The sequence below is a fragment of the Glycine soja genome, chromosome 6 (genome assembly GCF_004193775.1).
Source record: "Glycine soja cultivar W05 chromosome 6, ASM419377v2, whole genome shotgun sequence".
NCBI classification, from domain to species: Eukaryota; Viridiplantae; Streptophyta; class Magnoliopsida; order Fabales; family Fabaceae; genus Glycine; species Glycine soja.
The window spans coordinates 48373232-48396975 of NC_041007.1; the positions used below are offsets into that span (position 1 = coordinate 48373232).

A 23744-nucleotide genomic window follows, 5' to 3' on the forward strand; every position below is an offset into this window, starting at 1 on the left:
ATAATTTTTTTTAAAGAGATTAAAACCAAACTTCAAAATTTTTATAAGGATAAAAAAGAAATTTTACCTTATATTTAATAAGTATAATATTTAATACTATTTTGCAGTCGATCTAATTACTTATAATATAATAACTATGATTTTTTAAATATAACGTGTTTATTAATTTAAATAAAATGTAATTACTATAAAGGATACCTATATGTGTGTGTGATATTATAAATATATAAAAAATTAAATACATATTAATACAATATTATAAAAATATAAATTAAAGATATTGTGCAGAAAACTTTAAATACATATTTAATATAATATTATTATAAATATATAAACATATATAATAGTATGTCTTTTAATTTAATTACTTAATAATTTGACTACATATTATTATATTTAATAAACATAGTATTTAGTTTTATTGGGCAATCAATTTTACCTATAATATATTTATTAAATTTAATAAATGTTATTTAGTGTTTGTGAAAAGTCTTCGAAAATGCACCATACATAATTCAGCCTTCATTTCTTGTGTGTTTGTTTGTTATTTTATACTCATAAAAGAATAATAGTCTAAGTTGTGCAGGGACATTTTTTGTCAAATTTGAATAGCTTGAGATTTAATTTTCATAAATCTTTTGGATCACAAGTCTTCTCGAGCAGTACAACAAGCTTCTGATGGTTTAAATCTTCCTTTTAAATTTTCTTTTGACCTTTTGAAACACTGACTTTACTAAAGCAAATGGGAAGTGGGTGGGATTGATGTTATATTATGAATGCTATCATATTTATTACCTTCCTTTTATGCAACATTATATATAGGTTATTTTGGTATTACTATCATATTTATAACCTTCCTTTTATGCAACATTATATATATATATATATATATATATATATATATATATATATATATATATATATATATGTTATTTTTGGCATTACATTTCAGTTATTTTTTAATTTCTTTTATTATTTAAAAAACTCATTTGATTATTCAGTGAATAAATTTTTTTAAATAATTTTTATCATTTTTTGGAACACTACTTTAAATAGAGTTTTTTAAAATATTAACTTTTAGTTTTTTATATTTTTTTTTCTTTTTTTTATCCTTAATGTATGTATCAATTTTAGACTTGCTCTTTTGTTATTATATTTTTTATTTTTTTTATGTTACGATATTTATTTTAATCATTATACTATTTATAATATTTAATTTATTATTTTAACACTATATTTTATCTATTATTTTTTGAATAATTTTATATTAGATAATTTATTTTAACTATTACACTAATTAACATAATAAAATTATAATATTTAGTTAAGTGTATTTTCTTATATTATTTTAAACTTGATTAATATATTTTAAGATATAATATAAAATTAATAGTAGAATACTTAATATGAAAGAAATGTAACATAAAATAATAGAATAGAAATATGTTTATTTTTGTTAATTTATACTTTTTAACTAGTTTAACAATTAATTTTATTGAAAATTTTTAATTTAATAAATTAATTTTTCAATTTTCAATTTTTAAGCTTTCGGTTAATTTTTTACTTTCCGTTAACTTTTCTTTACTTTTCATTAACTTTTCCGTTAGTTTTATCTAGAATGTAATTTAAACGTTGTATGTAGATTTGGTACCCCTGGTACCTGATTAGTGATATATATATTTATCTGCTTGATCAATGATATATATTTATCTGCTCAGATAAAAAAAATTACTACTGTCATGTTTGGTATCTTATTTGAAATGCACATAGGCCTTTTTTTTTTTTTTTGTCAAAGTAAAAATAGACTAAAAATTGTAAACAGTAGCTTTGTCATTGACATGATTTTTCATGCCCTAAACATTTTACCAAGAATGTTCTGTGTTTTTATTCTCAAAAAATTTTATTTAGTCAAGAATAGATTTGACTCTTTATATTCTCATCCTCACAAGAGGTGAAAGGTGAAAGATATTTGAGTTCGTTTAGAAGAAACAGTTTAAGATTTTAAAATTTATCCTTATCCACATCAAATTTTATCAAGTTTGAATAAATTAGAGAAAATCCGTCACATTTTCTTAATTTTAATTTATTTATAAAATTTTAAATAAATCATATATTAAATATTTTTTATATTTTGATTCAAATAATATAAAACACTAATAAATAACAAACAAATTAAAAATAAAAAATACTTTTAGTTAAATGTATTGTTTGAGATAGTAGATTTTTGTCACAATTTCTCAAATAAGTAATTAGTGAGTTTAAATTCAATTCAATTTTAATGTAAATTTACTGTATTACTTTCTAACAATACATTGTTTACTTTTTTCAGAAAATCATACTTATCAAAAAGTCGTCGTATAATTAAAAAGCTTGAAGAAAATTTATAGTATACAATTAAATAACATAATAAAACAAAATAACACAATGGTTCCTAGAATTGTAATAATAGTCAAATTGGTTCCTATAATTAAAAATTGTCTTCTAACTTTTTAAATTTCACAAGTATTGTCACTAATTTTTTTTTCACATGATCCTAAATTTATATAATTTTGAGAATTTTGTCCAAACGTTCGTTGACTATCCTTTACTTTCAAAATTATGTGTATTTTCAATTAAATCTTTAAAAAATGATAAAAGTGTTGGAGGTGAGGTTTAAACCCTATATCCAATTAAATCATTTGACTTTTTTAAATTTATATTTAATATATATATATATATATATATATATATATCATTATTGTATTTGTTAATTATATTTTTGGTTCTTCAAGTATATATGTTTATATTTATTATATAAAAAATAAATATTTAAGATGATAAAAACTATTCATTAAATATTTTATTTGAATTATATAAATTTATAAATTATACATACTCATTTATTAAATCATATAAAATTTTTATTAGTTAAATTATATAATATATTATAAATTTATATATTAAATATCTTTATCTCTGAATAACTACATGCAAATAAAAGGGTGAAACATGCATAAATAATTTATAAATAATAAATAGTTTTTATAAGAATAAATAAATTTGAATAATTAAGATCAAAATATTTAATATATAAATCTATCATCTTTATTTTTAATATTTTTTCACACAAATATAAACATACGCTTAAGGAATCACCAACATGTCATTGGTCCGAAAGAAACTAAGTCAAGATCTCTTTAAGTAATATCTCAGGTTTAAATCTTGCGAATTAAAAAAATACAATTAGTAGAAAAGATCACATTAAAAGTGTGAGAATAAGTCAAATGTGTTAGATTGAGATTATTGTTGATAAATTAAATTTAATGAATATTTCATATGAATAACATAATTAATGACAAAAAGCACACTTAGGACAATCAAAATCATGATTAACAAACGTAATAATGATATATATAATATATTTTTACATGTAAAGTAAACAAACCAATGATTTAGAGGCTTTGGTGACAATCAAGAAGAAACGGTCAAGGATTCAAATTTTACCTCCAACATATTTTATCTTTCTAAAGGTTTTTTTTTCTTTTTTACTGAAATATACTCATTGCATTTCTATATCAAGAAGAACTTCAATACACATGATGGAATATACTCAAAAGTATGGTGACTAATAGATAAATATATTGTCCTGGTTAAAGAATCAGCAACGTAATTTGTTTCTCTTCTAATAAAACTTAACTGAAAGTTTGGATAGTAAGAAGTAACTAAGACTAAGCCTACATGCCAATTAATTTGACTCACCATTGCAATTGAAAGGATTAAATTAGTTTGCAATTTGTAATTATCTTTTAAAAAATGTTATTTTATTTATTTTAGAGACTAATTTGACTCTTGTTACAATGTCAAAAACTATGATTGATAATGCTTTACACTATTTTATTAAATAATTTTAGAGACTAATTTCACTGAGAAGTATACAATTTTGTGGAATGATTTGGTGATACCTCGCATCATTGTTTTATATTAGATTAGATTTATGTACCTATTGAACCTAAGCTATGAACCAGACTATATATAATTAGTGACTAAAGAAAAATCACATTAGGTTTACTTGGTTAAAAAAAAAAAAAGAGTTTATTCTCACTCACCCGCACACATAAAATTTTGAATTGACTATTCATATGCATTAACAAGTAAGGTAGTGGAGGATATAAGGTTCTTAATTATGAATTTGCTAGGTGATGAGAACGTGGCTTTTATAAAGTTCCTATGGGTTCAAGACAACAACATTGTTTAATGGTTGTAGTACTTCCTTTTCCTGTTAGAGCTGAGTATTAATTCAATGTTATCCTTATATTTCAAAATGCCTTATCTTTTCTGTGCAAAGTGAACTTAGGCAGAGTTGAGATAAAGGAACCATGATTGTACGATTTGTGGGGAAGGCAACAATGTATTTACAATATATTTGGTGGTGGTGCTGGCTTGTTAAGTCTTTGGTCTCTATGGTCCCTTATGCTATTGACCTAGTAGCTTTTTGCTGTTCCAATTCTAAGGAGTGGTGGACCAAGTGTCTCCTAGGATCTGGTGACAAATTGTTTTTTGATAACATGGAGAATTCGAAGGAACAAAAATGTATGGGTTGTTTGAAAATAGGGAGCAATTGCATGAGTTTGTTTTAGTTATTTCCATTTTTTTCTTCTCTTTTTTTGGCCTAGGGGATATTCGAGTAAGAGGTTAATCTCTTGAAATATTAATATCTATTTACCAAGTTAATGTTTCTTAATAAATATTTCTTCATACTCAGATTAGAAACCAAATTCTTAACTACATATTTATAATAAATACATCTTTGTTTTTACTTTAGTAGCTGTATCCTAAAATGGACAGTGGCTCTGGAGATATTATAATTTAGTTATCTTCACATAATAGTATATGTATATGCAGGGGGTAGTTTGACTCCTGTGTTTTATTTTATGTTGATTTTTATATGTAGTGCATGTGCTTTCTAATTAATTTTATAATTTGATTAATAAATATTACGATATATGATTCCTAAGTAAAAAAAAAACCACCATTCACACTTTTGAAGTCTAAAGTATTGTATAAAAAATTCAATTGATATCTATCTCAAATATGTAGAGACAATTAATGTTTAAAGAAATTGAAATGATAATAATCAATGGGCTTGTTTTCATGCAGTAAATTATCGAAGAAGGTGTCACGTGGAATTGGCATTCACATGCAATAGCTACCAAATTCATGTGTGTTGCTAGGAAAGGTTAGCAACTCAAGCCCCTTGAATTAAAGTTTATTAATGAAAAAGGCGTAGGGCATGTGATATAAAGGTTACAACACACGAGAATTAAGGAAAGTGCTTAATATTGCTTTTACTTGAATTTGTAATAATGATGCACTACCAGTAAATAAGACCAAACACGCAGAAAGCTAGCTAGCTAGCTGGAAGAAACAAAACCACACCGAAGAATACAAAGAACCTTTTCTTTCCCTATTTTGATAAAGAAGAAGATGGAAGAAAGGAAAAAGAAGCAAGTTAACATGTATTGGCCCAACATGTCGTGGTCATGACCATCCCATGGAAATGCATAAGGTGATCTTAATTATACTACCATGATCTAACATTGATCCTCTCATTGGATGCAATCATGGGATATTTTCAAGTATATATAAAATATATAAATAGATATTTTATATTATCAACTAAATATAAATCACGGGTAATCTAAATATAATTTTAATTATACTACATGATAATCTATAATTAAAAGATATAGCTAGAATTAAAAATATTTTTTGCCTAAAAGATGAATGATAAAAAATATATGCTATTAGTGCATTTTATTTAAATTTGAATAAATATTAAAATAGTTCACTTGACTAATAAAGTGAGTGCATAATAGATCGATATGGTACATAATTCAGGTAAACCATCTTATAAACAGCACATCAACTAATTAAAACATCTATGAATTATGATGTAAATTACTAAGAGCTATCTTTCATGTGCCAGTATAGAATTTGGAACTCTCAGTTCTCATTACGTATTTGGAGGGGACCAAGTCGACATCTCACTTAAATTTTCATTTCAAGACTGATAATCAGCTCAAGAACTCGTCCAAGAAGACAAGACAAAATGCCAACCTATATCACCTCACTCAGGCACTAAAAAGTGTTACTTAAAATTTTCTTTTTGAGTGCATGATGATGATGATGATGGTTTTCACTTAATTTGCATGGTCAACATTTTAGTCTGCCAATCATATCATATGTTTTTACATCTTACTAGTACTTGTACGTAAGAAAGAATGTGAATAATGTTGTAATTTATAAAAATAATTAATAAATAAAACTTGAATTTTCCATTAAATAACAAGTTCTGTTTAAGGTAGGTTGACGAACCAGTAAATTACTAAAAACTATAGTGAAGTTATATTAAAAATCATAGAAGTGTGTTGATAACACGTTTTTTATATACATGTAAAACAATAACACTTTCGTAACACTTGTCCTAAATATAATTTTTTATCCCTACATATGCATAAAAATTAAGTTTTCGCTATTGTTATTAACATCAGAGAAGACTTTCTAGCGGTATAAAATCGCTATAAAAACTTTCTAACGTTGACATATTGCTAAAAAAATTGTGTACGTAGGAACTAGAACTTACAGTTTTCTCATGTAGAAATTAGAACTTAAGATAGAGACAACTATAGGATCCAACTGTCCAAGAAGTGAATGGTTTAACCATTTTAAAAACTATATTGTTTGATCTATAATTAGTAATTTTATAATTTTTTAGCTTAAAAATTAGTTTTAAGTTAAAAAATTTAGTAATGCATTATTGGATTTTGTGATTTGGAATAAAAAGAAAGAAAATTTCCTAAAATTAACTTATTTAAAATATTTTTAATTATTTTCTTCATTGAATAAAAATACACTTTATTTTTAGAACTTTCCTAGCTAGAACTGTACGTAACTTTTTTAAAAAAAGAAAAGAAATTTTTAAAATAAATTAAGCAAAGTACTATATATCATAATATAGAATGAAGGGCCTTATTTTAAGAACAAAATGATTATTCTTAATAGGTTAATATATTATATTAAAAAAAACAATAAGAAGTAAATAATTATTCTAATTAATAGGTTAATGCATGACTACCATCGTCGTTGGCAAGGAGTGGTCTTGGCTCATCTCCAAAGCAAAATATAATCCTTAATTGGTAATTCTCCAAATCGTCCCAAACCTTTTCATTTCTTCAATGCCACAAACCCCAAAGGATCAAGATGAAATTAAATTACCCCGAAGAAGATGCATTCACGTGTAGATTTGTTATCAACAAGAGTTTTTTTTTTCTTTTCTTTTATTAATAAATATTAATTGTTAATTTATTATTATTTTTTTTTGTTAGCAAGATGTTTGCGTTTATATACCTTCACAGCATTGTTACAGCCAAAGAAAGTGTGCCAAGTGTGTTACAAACAAAAGTACATGTAGTAGGAGCATTAGTATGGGACTTATTTATGCCTACAAAATGTACCTTGTTTTTGAAGTCCATTGCAAACAAGTCTACGACAACATCAAAAATCTGACTCGTAGAAGACAAGTCAATCTAGTCACTCATTCTTAAATTTGAACGTCCCAAATCTATGTTAGCCCGCATTTTCATAAATGTTTCTAACTTTATTTATGTTGTTCTTCTTAATTAAATGAGATAACCATTTATCTTCACTTTAAGATAAAAATTAAACTAGTTATAATTAAAAAAAAAGTGTATAAAACTGAGTAAACTTTTAATTTTTATTAAAAAACATTTATCTTCGCTTGTGAATTTGCTTAGATTATTATTATAAATATAAATAAAATCTATTATGGCATGCTGGAACCCAGATTCAAAGCCCAACATTTACAGTCCAGAGCTCAAACCTGATTTTACGTAGCCTGTCCTCAGATTTTCTTTCCTTCTTCGTTAGATAAAAATTAAAATTTTAATATAGATTGTAGGTTTATAATAACATTATGTAATAATATATTACATTAGTAAACCATTTTATTAGTATAAAATAAATTTATATTATTAGTATATTAAATATTATTAATATATTACATTATATTGATATGTTTATATTTTTATATTAGCAATGCCAACTTTGTTAAATAAAAGTTACATGATAATATATATTGGTTTTTAAAGTTACGCGGTCTTAAAAAAATAGATTAAAAGCAATTTTAGAAGAGAAGGGATAACTTTATGGAGATAAGTAAAAGAGAAGGCAAGATAGCTTTATATATGGAGATGCAAATTTTGACACCAACATTATAATTAGGAGTAAATCTGGAACTTTTTATTAGTCACATTTGTGAATACAAATTCTTCTAGAACTTTTGACATGAATATCGTTCAAGATGCAACCAAAGAATTGTGATACAAATTATATAATATATTGCAGTTTATTTTATTAGTTCATCGATCGATCTCTTTCAAAACTTTTAAATGAAGAGATGTCAAGTGAAGTATGGTCTGAAAATAAAGTCTCTAATGGTCAATTGAAAAGGGTAAAGAGGAAACAACAAGACTTAATGTTGAGACAAAGGAATGCATATACCTTAGTTAAGCAAGAAATGAAATTTGGCTTCAAACTATGAGATCATGCAAAGAAGAAAATTGTTCCAAGCAGTGGTATTTTACAACAACAACAAAAATGTGACTGGTGTCTGTTTTAATACTGATATTTTTTTACTATATCTATTATTTTTATGACTAGTATTATTTGTCCATATATAAATAATTTCACCAAGATTAGATACCTAAATTATTAAATGGGACAGATGTCTTAGTGATTCGTTGGTTCTTCATGCAATCAATCAACTCACCATAAGTACATAAAGCTACCAGGCATCATCTAACTTATTTCTGCAAATTGACAATGTCTTTAGAGGGAATCGGTCAACAAAATAAATTATCTAGAGACGTTTCATCCAATTCATCATTAAACAAAAAGAAAAGATTTCAAAGATTTTCACCGATTATAAAAGCATGTCTCACCAACTATTGTTACACATATCCATTTTCAATAAATAAAAAATATTTTACAAAGTTTTTCAATGTTTGTTTGATTTATTTTTATCGTATTTCATATTTTACAATGAAGAAAATTTATTTCCAACAATTTTTTTTTCAATCGAAATCTGTTCTACACTCTTTTTTTTTTCTTTCAAGTTTATCATTGCAAAATATTATAAATACAAAATATAATCAAATATGTGCAACACAGATATCATATCTACAACTCTTTGTATTCCTAACTCTGTTTCTACAATATCTATGCAATTTCACAACAAATTCTACTAATATTTTTTTAAGGGCGGTCTCAATTAAAAAGAATTTGGTGAGTTTTAAGTAAATTTGAAACAAAAATAAAATAACACAATTGTGAGATGAAAACAAACAAATAATACTGTAAAGGATAAAAAGTACATTTTAAGTAGACACCTCACCCAAGTACAACACAGATATCATATCTACAACTCTTTGTATTCCTAACTCTGTTTCTACAATATCTATGCAATTTCACAACAAATTCTACTAATATTTTTTTAAGGGCGGTCTCAATTAAAAAGAATTTGGTGAGTTTTAAGTAAATTTGAAACAAAAATAAAATAACACAATTGTGAGATGAAAACAAACAAATAATACTGTAAAGGATAAAAAGTACATTTTAAGTAGACACCTCACCCAAGTACATGACACTATCCTTAAGCTTTTATGAACCAATTCAATTTATTGATGTCATTATGATAATGAAAATGATAATATTTTTTCTCTGACTGGTCACAGACTTGTAAATTCAGAATCTTTGAATCCTTCTTACGTGAGACATAACATACCATTAAAAACACCAAAATAATATTTTAACTTGGAATTCAAAATTCACCAGTAATCAGACTTTTTCATAGGCATAACAACTTTGCCAAAAGAAAAGACACAGTCAGTCACATAAGAAAGAGCAAGGTTTTGCTGACGTATTTGGCCACGCCAACACATTGTTTTCTTCTGATGAAACTTGTGAAAGAATCCATGATAAGAATAATGGCGAGTTTTACGTTGGCTGTCAAAAAGCCTAACACAACCCAAATCGTTTGACTACAGAGAAGTAAGAGGTAAGAACAAAAAACCATGTGAAGATCAAAAGAAATAAAGAAACATTGCTTATCAGAGCTATAAATAGTTTGAAATTTCTGCTTGATGATAAAATCCAAATAGAGTTTCAAATCAAGAGCCAGCTGTGCTCTTTAAGAATCAATCAAATGAAAGGGTAATGGCACAAGCAACAAGTTTAACGTTATCAAGCAAGGTTTAGCTCAGGTGAAAATATAAATTTCTCAACTACACAAGCAAGTTGATCCACCCAACTACAACAAAGGGGCTACAAAAGTAGTGTGTGTAAAGAGAGGAAAAAAAAGAAGGAAAAAGAAACAGAGTTTTGCAAGTTTATCACTCAAACAAGCATATGAGTGTGCCGGTACTGGCTGAAAAAGACCAATAGTCCATTTTTTATATGGGTTGAGGTTTCAAAACTACCAAACATACAATGCTTTTAGTATTGGTTTAGGACTTAAAAATTAAAATGCAGTTCTCTTATGCCTTTTACTAACCTTGATAGCAAGGTTATTAATAGCATATTCATTCCTTTGTTTCATGATGGAGAGATTAGCATAAACTGCAAAGATTCTAAGATTGAATTCAGACTTACTTTTCACTTTGCTATACTAGCCTTGATTTCTAGGCAGAGACAATCACAATCTCACTCAGTATACATGGAAAAATACTCAACAACATATACTCACTTTCTCTTCCATCTCACTTTTAATACATTTTCTTATCCCTTTCTTCTTTTCCTATAACATCACCAATCACACCTATCATTTTCTCTATCTACCTTTCTTCTTCCTATCTCTCTCTCTCTCTCTCTCTCTCTCGCTCTTCTTTGCACCTCAATCCAGCCCATTTTGGGGGGACATTTATCATTGCTCTTCGGTCAAGCCAAATGTCTTCAATGATCAGCAATTTACAGTTAACTGCTAAATGTCTTCAATGATCAGCAATTTACAGTTAACTGCTAAAGCATATTTCATAGCCTTTAATAGAGGAGCTCCTTGTACAGTGGATAGATAAACAAGGAGTAACTCTTTCTACTCTTTTTTTTTTGCAGAAGAAAAATGCTACCAACACACTTCCTAATACTCTTTTAAAGGCACTCCTTACTATTAGGCAAAACTTATATAGAATTCACTAAATGATGTGGAACATGCTTATCTTGAATAATTCCTTGTTTGCAAATATTATTTCAAAATTCACATAGCTACATTTCTATGGTATACTTAATGATCTATAATTCTACATACTTTCTTTTAACTTCCAATGTATGGTTTTTGGATCTCCAAACTCAATTACTTATTGAGACATATACCTTAAAAGTATATATTTTATGAGCAACAATATCTAAGCTATAAAAGGTGGTCAAAACATACCTAAAGAATTTCGGTGGCATAATTATTCTGCATATACAACTTGAGATTTGAGAATATTGGTCATCTCTATATTAGAAAATAATTATCTACTTAAAAAAAACTATAGAAACAGGTGAATCAAGAACCTTTAAAATCTTCCCAAAATTCATATACAAGTACAGATGTCTAAGAGTAATGAAACTGTACAGTAGACTTTATAAAGTAAAATGCCTATATATGGGTGACAAGAAGCACGTGCCTGCAAATAGCACTAAAGATCTAATCAACATGACCGGTTTGTAACTTCAATCTACATGCCCCATCGAAGAAACTAATTTCTGTTGCTGATCAGATCAGACCATGCATGGAAAATCTCAAGTTCCAATATGATAGTGATTCAAATTCAGAGTCACACAAGAAGTTTGAATTCTATCGAATGCAGGATATACCACGACATATTACTAACCAGATGATAAATAATAATATACACACAGCTGCATCAATAGCTAGGACAATGCGTACTTGGCGCCACCATTTCTTACGAATGTTTTGAGGGGCTGATCTCATCCTCATTGAACCCATATCCTTTTGCAAAGAGACTGATGCACCTGCACCACCTTGGCTTACACCATCCAGATTGCCTGAATCGACCCTTGCTCCTCTATCTGTAGATTTCCGATGCTCCTCCAACTCAACGTCTCTCATAGCAATCACATGATCTTTTACTTTCTTCTTATCTGGCTTGTTAGATTTTCCCAATAACGGGGCTTTTGTTGAACTAGCACCTTCAATTTGTCCATTCAAATTACTTGGTGACGGAGACAGATCCACTTGAAAAGACAAGGAAGTTTCATCTCTCCAATTACTACTACCATGTGAAACACTCTCCAATGAAGTGATCAGGCCGCGGATGACAGGAACCAGTTTTTCCTGAATGTAAATTGAATTCATGTTTGGCAAAATTCCTCTTGAACCTTTTCTAGACAGCTTTTTAAACTCGTCTCTAACATGCTCCAGAAACTGAAGAACAACCGGGTTACCAAGACCTTTATCAACAATTGTGAAGTAAACATACCCATCTTCCATAAAAAAACCAAAAGTCCTTTTACCTATTGTCTCAAAATACCACCTGTGGAAAGGAGGAGCCCTCTCCAAGCACAAGGCTGCGACATTCTCATCTTCTTGGTCTCCACCACTATACACATACATGACATTGTTACCCTTAGAAACACAGCAGTAATAAACTTTATTTTGAATTGAATCCATCGAAAATCAGTAAACAATAACCCTGATCAGATTTCAACCAAACTCCTCTACAATACCAGGCCAAAAAATCAGAAAAAGTTACATCAAATTTGCTTTTCTCTTGTTCTGTATCTCAAATGTTAACTTCACTTCACTGAATACCAATATCCCTTTATTGTAAAATCGAGCCGAAGTCTTCATCATGTTTCATCCCAACTGAAGAACATAGCAGTCAAGATTTGGCAAAGGAAGAATCCGATAACCCTCAAGGAAAGAGACAAAAACCAAGCAAAGTGCAAGGAATTCTGCAGCTATGAAGTAAAAAACCTGCAGGGAACACCAAAACGAATCTTCAGCACCTGATTAGTGAGATGAACACGGATCTTCTTTTATTCAAGGAATAACTGCCGGTAAAGCAATAAAACTCAATCAACAAAACAAAACCCATCAATTAAATTCTCAGATAACCCCATTAAATCTTTGAACCGAAGAATATCACAAAGTCTACCACACCAATAATCCAAACACAAAAATGAATAAAAATAAAGGGAGAAACTTTAAATCTACTCTGACAAAAACAGAGGTTTTGTACCTTAAAGGGTATCTGGATTATCTCAGAACAACATCTGAAAAGAGGGTTAAAAAAAAAACTCAAAATCTCCAACTGAAGTCAAAGATCCACAGCATAAGAAAGTTGAAAATTTCAAAAGAATAATAATAAAATGGGCAACCCTATTTGTTTGGCCAAAAATGGGGTTATAAATCAAGCTGAACTAGCACCAGTTCCAATTAGTTTTTATGAAAGTGTTACAAAATTTTAAGCTTTTTTCCAAAATTGAAAGCATGGAAAGAACATGCCTGATGGTGGTGCGTGCATGTGTGGTTGTTAGGGATGAGATGAGATTGATTCAAAAGAGAAGTGAGAGAAAGAAAGAAGAAGAAATTAGAGAAAGACGAAAATGCCACGGACAGGGCAGGCACAACACAACACAAACCGTGTAATGTGGGTGAATCTTAACATGCAATGTTTTCTGCTTTTGGTTTTACTTTGAAAATTTATTTATATACAGTGTATTGGTAGCTGGCAATGAATGATAATATATTGATATTCTTTTTGGATTTGGTTTCCATAACAACAGTTTATTCAAAATTTAATAATTTAAACTGGACGAAGATTAGCGTGGACCACTTTTATAAACCATAAGATTCATCACATTCACACAGCCATGTCGGAGAGGGAGGGAGGGTTCAGCGAAGAAGGAAGAAAGACAGTTTTTATGTGGGAAGGTGCACAATAAAATTATACATCTAAATTAATCTCAAGACTGATGATAGTGCTCTTCCTAAATATAATGTTTGTTTTGGTCCCATGTATCTCTCTCTGTGGTCATGATTTTAGTTACTTTTAATCAATGATTATTTATTAAAATTCTATGTATCTTCAATAAAGAATTTCAAATTAAGATTCAACATCTCTAAACTAGAAGTTTAACCCCAATCTCAATAGCCTTGAGCTCAAGCATGGTGATCTAGCAAGGAAGAAGGTTGATTGAGCCTCCCACAGTGATCTCTAAGCACACCGCCCCAACCAGTCAGCTGCATCACAATTCAACTTAAGAAGACCCTCTTAGGGAGAATTCAATGCATCAATGAATATAGCCACAAGAAGAGTTGGAGGGAGAAGAAAGAATTCAAACAAATGCAAATTTTCAAATCAAAAGATAAGGTTCATGTATGGTGGGAATTGAAATTTTATCACTAAGATTTGGATGATTTCAATGTAACGTAGAAGATTGCATTCTACTAAATAAAAATTATTTGAATAGATGTATTGAAAGTTATTTTTGTTTCAACTTTCAAAAAAATTTATTTATTATAGTTGGTGACAATCTTTGTTATAAATAGGAAAAAAAAATAGTGGAGAAACAACACACATGTAGACATAGTGTGTGAGAAGAGAACCTATAAAACAAGATCACTTTGTTGAGATAAATATATCTTTATGTGAGAATATTATCATTTCTTTTAACCATTGAATGAAAAATATTTGGGTTTATAGAGTGATACATTGTTTGCGATGAGTTACAATCTTATAATCATTTTTATGATAGTAAAATATAATACATTTTTAAACGATTCCGTGGACTTAGATAAGAGATATCAAATCATGTTAAATTCTTGTATTGTTATTAATTTTTTATGATGTAATATTTGTTATTAACTCACCAATAATAAATAAACTTTTAGTTGCTATTGTTTATTTACACAGTTTGTTTTGAATCAGTTTATTTACACATTTAGAAAACCAAAATTAAGAGTTATAATGCAACAATATTGGTTATGCTTAATTTTAATTTACACTTATTGATATTGAGTCGTTTATTTAAACTTATTTAAAAAATATTTTTTAAATAAAATGAGCATTTTTTTTAGTTTTCTAAAGTGTTTGTCTAAATTATTTTTATTTAAAATAAACAGTTTTCTACTATTTTTTAAACAAACAAATCTTGTTTGCATCTTTAAAAATTGCTTTTATAAAAATCATTTTTTTAATTTTTTTAAAACAAACAGGCCTAGTTATGTTGTGCGTTTTATTTTCATTATTTTTAAGTTTAAATATATTTTGGTGATGTGATAATAATTAACACCCTTTTTAATTGATATTTATTTTACGATTTTTTAAAATTAATTATGAAAAAATAATTTTGAAATGAGAAGTTTTAGATAATGTATATATACTTAAATATATTATTTGTCAAGAATGAAAAATTAAAATAAATAAATATTAATCCAATGTTTTTCCATTAAATAAAAGAGTCTTCCTAATTAGTACCCTTAGTGTATTACTTAAGGAATTATAAAGAGAAAGTGCTTAATATAAACGTGAGTTTTCCTTCATCTGCACTTTGAAATTATAACTTTATAATTTCTTCCTTTGTGGTGTCTAGCATGACATAGAAAGAATGAAAGATAGGTGGTCATAAGTAGTGTGTTGGTTAAGCTGTCTAATTCTTTCCTTATTCTTCTTGAAAAAATTATAAATTATACCTCAATTAAAGTACTCAACAGCCATTGAAGCCTAAATCATTGACATAGACTTCAATTAAAAAATGAATGAACGCACTTAAAGGAAAAAAATTAAAGGAAAAAAATCATCGCAAAAAATTTTGCTTTATAATTAATGTGTATAATGATAATCCTACCTTGAAACATAGTGCAACATGAAAGAAAATACAAAATATTGTATACTATTGATGAAGACATAATATTATATGATGAATATATTGTGAAGATGGTTTATAATTAGGGTTTAAAGAATAATAAGATACGATGAAAATAAGATTTTAGATAGGATTTAAAGAACAACAATAATAAGATGAAAAATAAGATTAACAAATATGAGTATAAAATAAGTGTTTATCTTGTTAATGATTTTTTTTTTTGTATTTCTTGACAACTATCTTAATTCCTAAATGATATTTTATTGAAAAACATATTCTTATTCTAGAAGTATATCTCCAAAATTATAAATCATAGTTCTAGAGTTACATTTTTAGAATAAATATATGTAATTCCGGAAATACATTTTCAAAAATCAAAAGGGGTGTACATCTTTAAGGAAAAATTGTATAATGGATAGTTGAGAGGTAGAAAGGGGTATTGGATTGTACTTAGGAAACAAGTATGTAAATAAAAAGAGCCTTACTGAAATTTAAAGGCCGTGTAGCGTTGAAAAGGCATTGAAGCAAATAGACTATTACTAGTTGCGGCCCCACTATTTATTAATGCACTCCATTTTTTATTTTTCTTCCAAAATAACCCCAAAAATAGACTCCTCTAATTCCCTATCCCTTTGTCAATCTGCAACGAAATCATTGAAGGAGAAGGCTTTTCTACCATCGATCCCAACAGCCATCAGTAACAGGGTAATGGGTATGCTATCTTCCTTGCAAATGATTCGAATTTCTAACATTCGGGAAAAATTGTCTCTTACATGTATGTAGGCTTAGATTGGTTAATTGTTATTAGTATTATTGCAGTTTTGTTTTTAATTGGATTGCTCATTTATTTATTGAAAAGTGATTTTGAAAACATGTGTGAGAACATTACCTCATTTTGCTGCTACAGAATGCTAAGTCTGCAAGCGTGGTTTGGTTGGTTGTTTTGTTTCATTACTAAAGATTTCTTCTTCTTGTATTCATTAATCACTCTTATAATAACCAATTAATACAGAGAAAAAAGTTGTACCGTTTTGTTTTGTTCATATATTTTAGATTGATTACTGAAAATCATATCCTATATTGTTATATTTTCAGTAATCAGTAGTAATACAGAATGAGTGCAAGCAGTTTGGTAGCAGAGGCAGTATGGAAGGAAATTGAGTCTACACACTCAGGTAAGTAACTTCATTACTTTCTATCGCTTTGAACTAAAGGTTTTAAATTATGGTCGCGGTTGTGGTTTCGTAGCAACCCTAGATAGATGTTACAGAAAATTGAGTATAAATGCTGCTAATGTGGTCTCAATTGCACTAATGCAGTTGTGAAAATCCAATAAACCTTTATGTGTGTTGTGGTTGCAATTGTGGTTTTGTAGCAATCCTGGATGTTACCGAAAAGTGCATACAAATGCTGCTAATGCAGCCACAATTGCAATCACAATGTGGTTGCAGAAACCCAATGTTCCTTCATGTTCTGGTTGCAATTATGGGTGTGGCCTGTTTTTTAAAACCTTGCTTTAAATTATTGACTCATGACCCAAGACCCTCTTACTTTCATGTCACAGTGAATGATGATCAACTTTGGACGTAAGTCAATTGATTCCTATTCCCTTGTGTTTGTTTCCTAATCATTATTATCATGCATTGTGTTTCAATTGAAGTTCTGTGTTTTGGTCTCCGTGCAAAATGAAACCAGTTTGCATTTCTTGTTTGGCAAGAACTTTGAGGGAGCCACTAGAATTGTCGACCAAAGAGGTGTTAGCAAGATATCTGCTCACCCCAGTGGAAGGTTTATCTTTCAGGTTTCACCTTTTGATCTCTCTTCCATTGCATTGAATAGGTGGAATGTTGCTTAAAAATCTGATATATGATTTCAAAAATCATTTTTTACCACCCTGGCTCAGAAAAGAGATATAGGAAGATAAAAAGGGATAAATCTGATGGTTGATGTTAGTACATGGGAAGGGAGAAATATCGAAAGATGCAAGATGGTTGTAAAATTTTAGCTGTGAAAAAATTTAGAGTTGAGATTATTTATATAAGCTAAAAGTTGACATTTTTAAAAAACATATAAAATTTTTAGGGTTTGCATTACAACATTGAGAGGGTAAAAGGTTGTTGGACAACTTTGGTTGTCCTCTTTGATTCTAGGAGAATATTTGAGATAAATGTATATGAAAAAGATAAGAAGAGATCATTGGATACAGTGCCAATTATTTGATGTTCAAATAATGAATGCTTTGACTTTTGAGAATCTAAGGAACCATTCATTTGCTTGATGTGGATTATGTTTTCATTCTCCACTTGTTTAGGTTACAGGGGAATCCCGAAGAAAAGACCAGTATCTGTGTTTTCCTGAAAATTTTTGCGCTTGTTATTCGTTCTTCTATGATGTTGTCAACAGAGGAGAACAACTTTGTGTAAGGCTACATACTTGTTTCATCATATTCAGTTGATTATTAACATTCTTATTACTCTAGTACTCAAGTATAAAATGTGCACTGTGTGGGTTTGCTCCAGTGTAAACATCAACTAGCTGCAAGACTTGCTGCATCTTTGGGATCTTATGTTGAAGTTAAGGTGTCTGATGAGGAGCTAGCTGTGCTACTGTCCAAAGTATAGCCCTTGCTATGAAGAACAATTTGTAATTTTTTTAGTATTGGTTTTATGGAGCAAAGAACATATCATTCTTAGATTTAGTTAACAGTGAAGATCTCAGGTCAAATAACATAAAGAAAATAATGCTTTTCGCTAATTTAACTTTTTGTCATCAACTCATCATCAATATTATTATTAGTTTTTTAATAAAGGAAATTCTAACAGGTTTAAATTATATAGGAAGAATTTGAACCAGCAAACTGAGCATTATCAACAAGGACAAGAATAAAAAATAAAATTAATTCAAATAAACACATCTTAAGACTAATTAAAGTAAAGTAAAACAAATTAGAGCAAACTAAAATAAACTATATGTGGGATGTAAATAAAATAGACACATGTCCTAATAAACTATCCTACATGGGAAATTAGAATTGGAGAATAGACTTTTGTTGGTTGGAGATGGAAGTGAAATTGGAGGCGCAGGTTTTATAGTTGTGAGGAAGATGAGTTGCATCAGTTACGGCTTATTTGATCTGGGGCAACATTGACCAGAGAAGTACCAGATTCTTGGACTTGGAATAAAACTGCAGATGGGAAATTTTCGGTAGCATCAACATATGTTTTGGTTAGTGAAGGCATGACTGTTAATACATATCAGCATGAGTTCATATCAAATAGCTTTTGGAAATGTGTTCTTCCTTCCAAAGTTCTGGTTTTTTAATGGAAGCTTTTGTGGGGAAGACTACCAACTTGTGAGGCTTTACAAAATAGAGGAGGGGTGTTTCTTGAACGACCTGGTTGTGAGTTCGATCTTGACACTTTAAATCACATTTTTGTGCAGTGTCAGTTTTCTCAGCAGGTTTGGAATTCTATTTTTTATGGTTCAAATTAATTTGGTGCAACATCATTACATTCAATTTGAATCTTTGTTTAGAGGAAAGAAGCTGCGAAGGGTTAGATTACTTGTATGGCATGCTACATGTTGGTGTTTATGGTTGTATCGAAATTCTGTAATTTTCAAGGATAATTTCTTTCCTGATGTGCAGAATGTGGTTTATCATATTCAGAGAATTTCTTGGACCTGGATGAAATATAAGGGACATGGTTCTAGTTCTCTTTCTTTTGCAAATTGGTGTACAAGTCCTTTATTATGCTTTTAGCATTTGCTAAGCTGGTGGATTGTACTGTTTTTCTTTTTTTTTTAGATGCTTTACCTTGTAATTTGCTGTTATTGGGAATCACACATCGTGCACTATTAATAAAATTCTTGATTTGACTTTAAAAAAAAAACTATCCTACATAAAACAAAAACAAACTAAAATAAAAATAAACTAAAAAGTAACAACAGACCCTATGCGTGAGTTTTGAATTTAAATACACTTTATAAACTTTATTGAAGACAAGGCCAGTGCAAAAAACATATTTTCCGGAAAAAGATTATGAATGATAGTAGATACCACCTGATAGACCCTCTTCCAGTCACATTCGGTATATGACAAGAGATGCTGAGATGCTGAAGCTCATAATGTCCAATGTCAGGAGCCTCTTTGGTTAACTTTTTCTTAGATAGAGAACAATTTATCCATAAAAAGTGAGTTCGGATGGACAAAAGTAAAAACAGATGAAACACTAAAGCCCATTTGTGTGGATGCTTTAACATAATATGGATTTTTTTTTTGGACTCTATTAAGATTTTAAAAAATTATTTTTAAAGATTATGATTATTTTTATTGGACATTTACCATAATTTGAATTTTAATGAATTAACATAAAAGATTTAAAAAGATTTAGATTTATAATATTTGAAAAAATTATGTGAATTTTTAAAGCATTCAAGTTAGAAAAAAAAAATAAAATGATAAGATTTGAATAAAATAAATATAAAATCAATAAAGAGAATAGTGAAGGTAAGTATTGTTTGACTAGAACATTTGCAGTTGCAGGTCATTCCTAAATTCCAATGACCCGAATGTTTGCAAGATTTATTGGAAATTATTATTAAGAGTTTTAGACTAAATATAAATATAAATGATAATATTTGTTTTAATAAAGTATAAAAGGTTAAAATTAGTAAAATAAAATATTTCAGAAAGAGAGTGAGCATCAACGTGGTGCTTGGTGCACTTTTTCTGGTATTTGATGATTCGAAAATGATCATTACTCCTGTATTTATTATGCCTGTATCTTAGAGAGGAGTATTTTTCGCTGGATTGAGGAAAAATATTTAGCTATATCGGGCCCTCGCAAGTAAAATGTTTTGCACATGCTTCTTATTTGGTTGCAAAGAAAACTAAGAAAATTGCCAAGCATAATTGCATAACGAGGGGGGTGCACGAGTTCTTCGTAATAAAAGTGCCGTTTAATCAGGGCTAATGTTAATCCATATGCTTCATGACGAAACTGAAATGATAAACATTGATTCAAAACCTGCCTCAAAATTAACATACTATCACAGAAAGATTGAGCTATAGTTGACGAAACTGATAACACAATCCTACAGCGAACTCAATCTAACTAAACAATTGCCTGGGACTTGTTAAGGATCACTCCCTCATATTTCACCTGGAACCACTTCATAGCATCCTCCTTTGTGACACGGTGCTGAATTCCAACCCGGGACTTGCACCTGCGGCGACGTCCAACACGATAGCCAGGACGCTCCAGAACAACAAAGAAATCCATTCCATAAATACCAGTTGAAGGATCATACCTGAAGCAGAGTCAATTGGTCAACGAACTAATGTGTAAATTGAAATCTTCATAATCAAAGAAATTGAAAACATAATCAAATATATATGAAGGGAAATTACACAAAAGTAAGTTGACATTACAAGGGAATGAATCCAAGAGGGAAAGACTTGACAATGTCATTTAAAGACAACATGTAATTTGCAAAACCAGTTAATCAATTATACATAACATCACGCCTAAAAACTAATTAAGAAATCAACCTAACTAATGCAATTCCTGCTTTCTCAAAATCATCAAGCCATAGAAAACATATTTCATATAAGCACCAAAGTCCAAAACAACAAAAGGAAAATTCTTAAACTCCCATTATTTATAAACCAGTTAGCATTTGGTTCAAGTCAAAACTGGAATACAACATAAAGGGGAAGAGATATGTTATGTCATATCCAAAATTTTGAAAATGCATTGTGCACACCACAACCCATATCAAATAATCAGCTTCCCTTAAGTCCTAAAATGTTTACCTCAGGCAAAAGTCAAAACACCAGCATAAAAATCCAAGAGTTCTTCAACTTACTTGATTCCCAAATCGATATGCTCCTGAATACCAAAGCCGAAGCAACCAGTATCACTGAAATTCCTTCTGAGAAGTTCATATTCCTTAACCTTCAAACCACTCTCCAAAAGTTGCATTGCCTTGTCACCTCTGACAGTGACATAGCATGCAATCTTCTCATTTCTTCTAATCCCAAAGGAACGAACAGTGTACCTTGCTGTCAAAACCAAGCAGAGGAAAAACAATTCTTACCAATCAAGAGTGAAAAACAGCCAAATATATCCAACATACAATAACCATTACTATAAACTAGTGGTAAAGCAAGTAGTACAATTTAAAATTCTTCAAACAGAGCAATAGACAATGCTTTCCGTATTCTGGACTTGCATACAAGGTTTAAATTAAATTAAGCAGGAAAAAAGCCATACAATCAAGATATATCAGAATCCTCATTTTCAGATCTTCCATGAACCTCTGAATCAAGTTTCTGAAGAAAAATCAACATTTAAATGCACTTTCATTAAGCCCACCACTACTGTGACTATAACCACAGAACAGGTACACTTAATCATTATAATCTATGAAGCACCGACACGGACACGGACACTGGACACGTGGACACCTGTAATGTCCAAAATATAGAACGTAGTTCGGGTGTAGTTCGGGTGTCGGACACTGACACGGACGCGTGTCGGACACCGGACACGGCAAGGGGCTGGGGTGTCCATGCTTCATAGATTATAAGTAGCAAAAAATTCAAAACTCAAACTACCATTTCCACCCTATTACCAGACCTTTGAGTGTTGACAATGCAATTAAGAAAACAAAACGATCTTTCCATTGAAAACCCTAAAATAAACTACCCTAAACCTTGGGGATTCTTCAAAATCACTTCACCAGCAATCTATATTTTAAGAAAGTGATAGAATCACAAAAATGATCAACAAAACCAATGAACACAGATGTGAGATCTATGGCCATTACCAGCATCACTGAACTACCCATTTAGAAAATTATTGAGAACTAACCTTTGGAAAACACTGGGGTTTGGCCACTAAGTTGTTCCAACACCTGCAAGAAGAAAAACAGAAATTAAAAATTAAAAAAAAAAAAGCGGGAGCAATGAGTGAAGTGAACCTTGGCGGCTCTGGTGAGACGATCTCCACTCTCGCCAACAGAGATATTGAGAACGAGCTTCTGCACTTTTATCTCCCTCATTGGGTTCGAAAGTTTCTTCTCTGAAGCCTGAAATCAAGTTCAATCCAATTCATAACAAAACAATAAATTAAGAAAACAAAATGTAAAGATAATTAGAGTTTGTGAAAAGAGTTAATTTTTTAATTTCGGAAGGAAAGGGAGAAGGGTTTACCATTGTTGCAGCGGCAGTGTGAAAAGAAGAAGTGCTAATGACAAACCCTAATCAAACAAAGAGAGGTGAGGGAGTTTATGATTATAAAGGAGAACCAAAACCGTTGATGGGCTTTTGTGCACACCCTGTCAATATGGTTGCAAAGGGCCCAATAAGTTTTGGAAATATCATTTCCCTTTCTTTCTAAGTCCATTCCCCTTTTATTTTATTTCTAACCAAAATATCCTTACCTTAGGTTTGGAAGATGTCAAGAGAATTTGAATTGTCTAGAATTTGATTTCCTTCATTTTTCAAATGTTTTGTTATAAAATCAATTCAAATTTCTTAAATTTTAAATTCTTTATTTGGATAAGACAATTCAATTTTTTTTATATGCAAAATTTCATTTTTATATTCTAAATAGATGAAATTTTGATATTAAACTTTTAGAAAATAAACACTATCTAATTTTCAAATATTCAATTAAAAAATATTTTTAAATGCTTAACAATTTAAAAATAGAAATATTGATAAATTTTGACAAAGGTTTTTTTTTCGACTAGCCACAACCAACGATATTTTTAGGCCGACATCAATCAAGATTATTTTTTTACTGACA

General features: G+C 29.3%; 3 protein-coding genes across 11 annotated transcripts; 1 reads left to right on the forward strand and 2 right to left on the reverse strand.

Annotated features, from left to right (window-relative positions):
* Positions 1-11590: 11590 nt before the first annotated feature.
* Positions 11591-13942, reverse strand: LOC114417460 (phytolongin Phyl1.1-like). The gene is made up of 2 exons (XM_028382679.1): positions 13302-13942; positions 11591-13036 (listed from the first exon to the last, which is right to left on the reverse strand). Exon 2 carries the CDS (start codon positions 12728-12730, stop codon positions 11894-11896), a length of 837 nt encoding a protein of 278 aa, XP_028238480.1. The 5' UTR covers positions 12731-13036; positions 13302-13942; the 3' UTR covers positions 11591-11893.
* A 2531-nt stretch (positions 13943-16473) lies between these two features.
* Positions 16474-19644, forward strand: LOC114417461 (zinc finger SWIM domain-containing protein 7-like). 9 transcript variants are annotated; one of them, XM_028382681.1, is made up of 6 exons: positions 16474-16635; positions 17026-17105; positions 17306-17516; positions 17626-17731; positions 18242-18349; positions 18450-19644. In XM_028382681.1, exons 2-6 carry the CDS (start codon positions 17045-17047, stop codon positions 18549-18551), a joined length of 588 nt encoding a protein of 195 aa, XP_028238482.1. In that variant the 5' UTR covers positions 16474-16635; positions 17026-17044; the 3' UTR covers positions 18552-19644. The 9 variants fall into 9 exon arrangements, with proteins under 9 accessions (XP_028238482.1, XP_028238481.1, XP_028238487.1 ...); XM_028382680.1 differs by having other exon boundaries at positions 16476-16642; XM_028382686.1 differs by having other exon boundaries at positions 16483-16642; positions 17495-17516.
* A 1177-nt stretch (positions 19645-20821) lies between these two features.
* LOC114417462 (60S ribosomal protein L11) lies at positions 20822-23283 on the reverse strand. Its single transcript, XM_028382690.1, has 5 exons — positions 23147-23283; positions 22915-23022; positions 22806-22848; positions 21799-21994; positions 20822-21240 (listed from the first exon to the last, which is right to left on the reverse strand). Exons 1-5 carry the CDS (start codon positions 23147-23149, stop codon positions 21045-21047), a joined length of 546 nt encoding a protein of 181 aa, XP_028238491.1. The 5' UTR covers positions 23150-23283; the 3' UTR covers positions 20822-21044.
* Positions 23284-23744: the final 461 nt, after the last annotated feature.

Excerpts from the sequence above, each read along its gene's own strand:
- LOC114417460 (XM_028382679.1), bottom strand. The coding sequence starts at position 12,730 with ATGGATTCAATTCAAAATAAAGTTTATTACTGCTGTGTTTCTAAGGGT.
- LOC114417461 (XM_028382681.1), top strand. The coding sequence starts at position 17,045 with ATGAGTGCAAGCAGTTTGGTAGCAGAGGCAGTATGGAAGGAAATTGAG. Across the intron at positions 17,517-17,625 it reads AATGATGATCAACTTTGGAC|TTTGCATTTCTTGTTTGGCA; the intron begins GTAAGTCAATTG and ends AAATGAAACCAG. Across the intron at positions 17,732-18,241 it reads GTGGAAGGTTTATCTTTCAG|GTTACAGGGGAATCCCGAAG; the intron begins GTTTCACCTTTT and ends CCACTTGTTTAG.
- LOC114417462 (XM_028382690.1), bottom strand. Across the intron at positions 22,849-22,914 it reads GTCTCACCAGAGCCGCCAAG|GTGTTGGAACAACTTAGTGG; the intron begins GTTCACTTCACT and ends TTCTTCTTGCAG. Across the intron at positions 21,241-21,798 it reads CATATCGATTTGGGAATCAA|GTATGATCCTTCAACTGGTA; the intron begins GTAAGTTGAAGA and ends ACTCTGCTTCAG.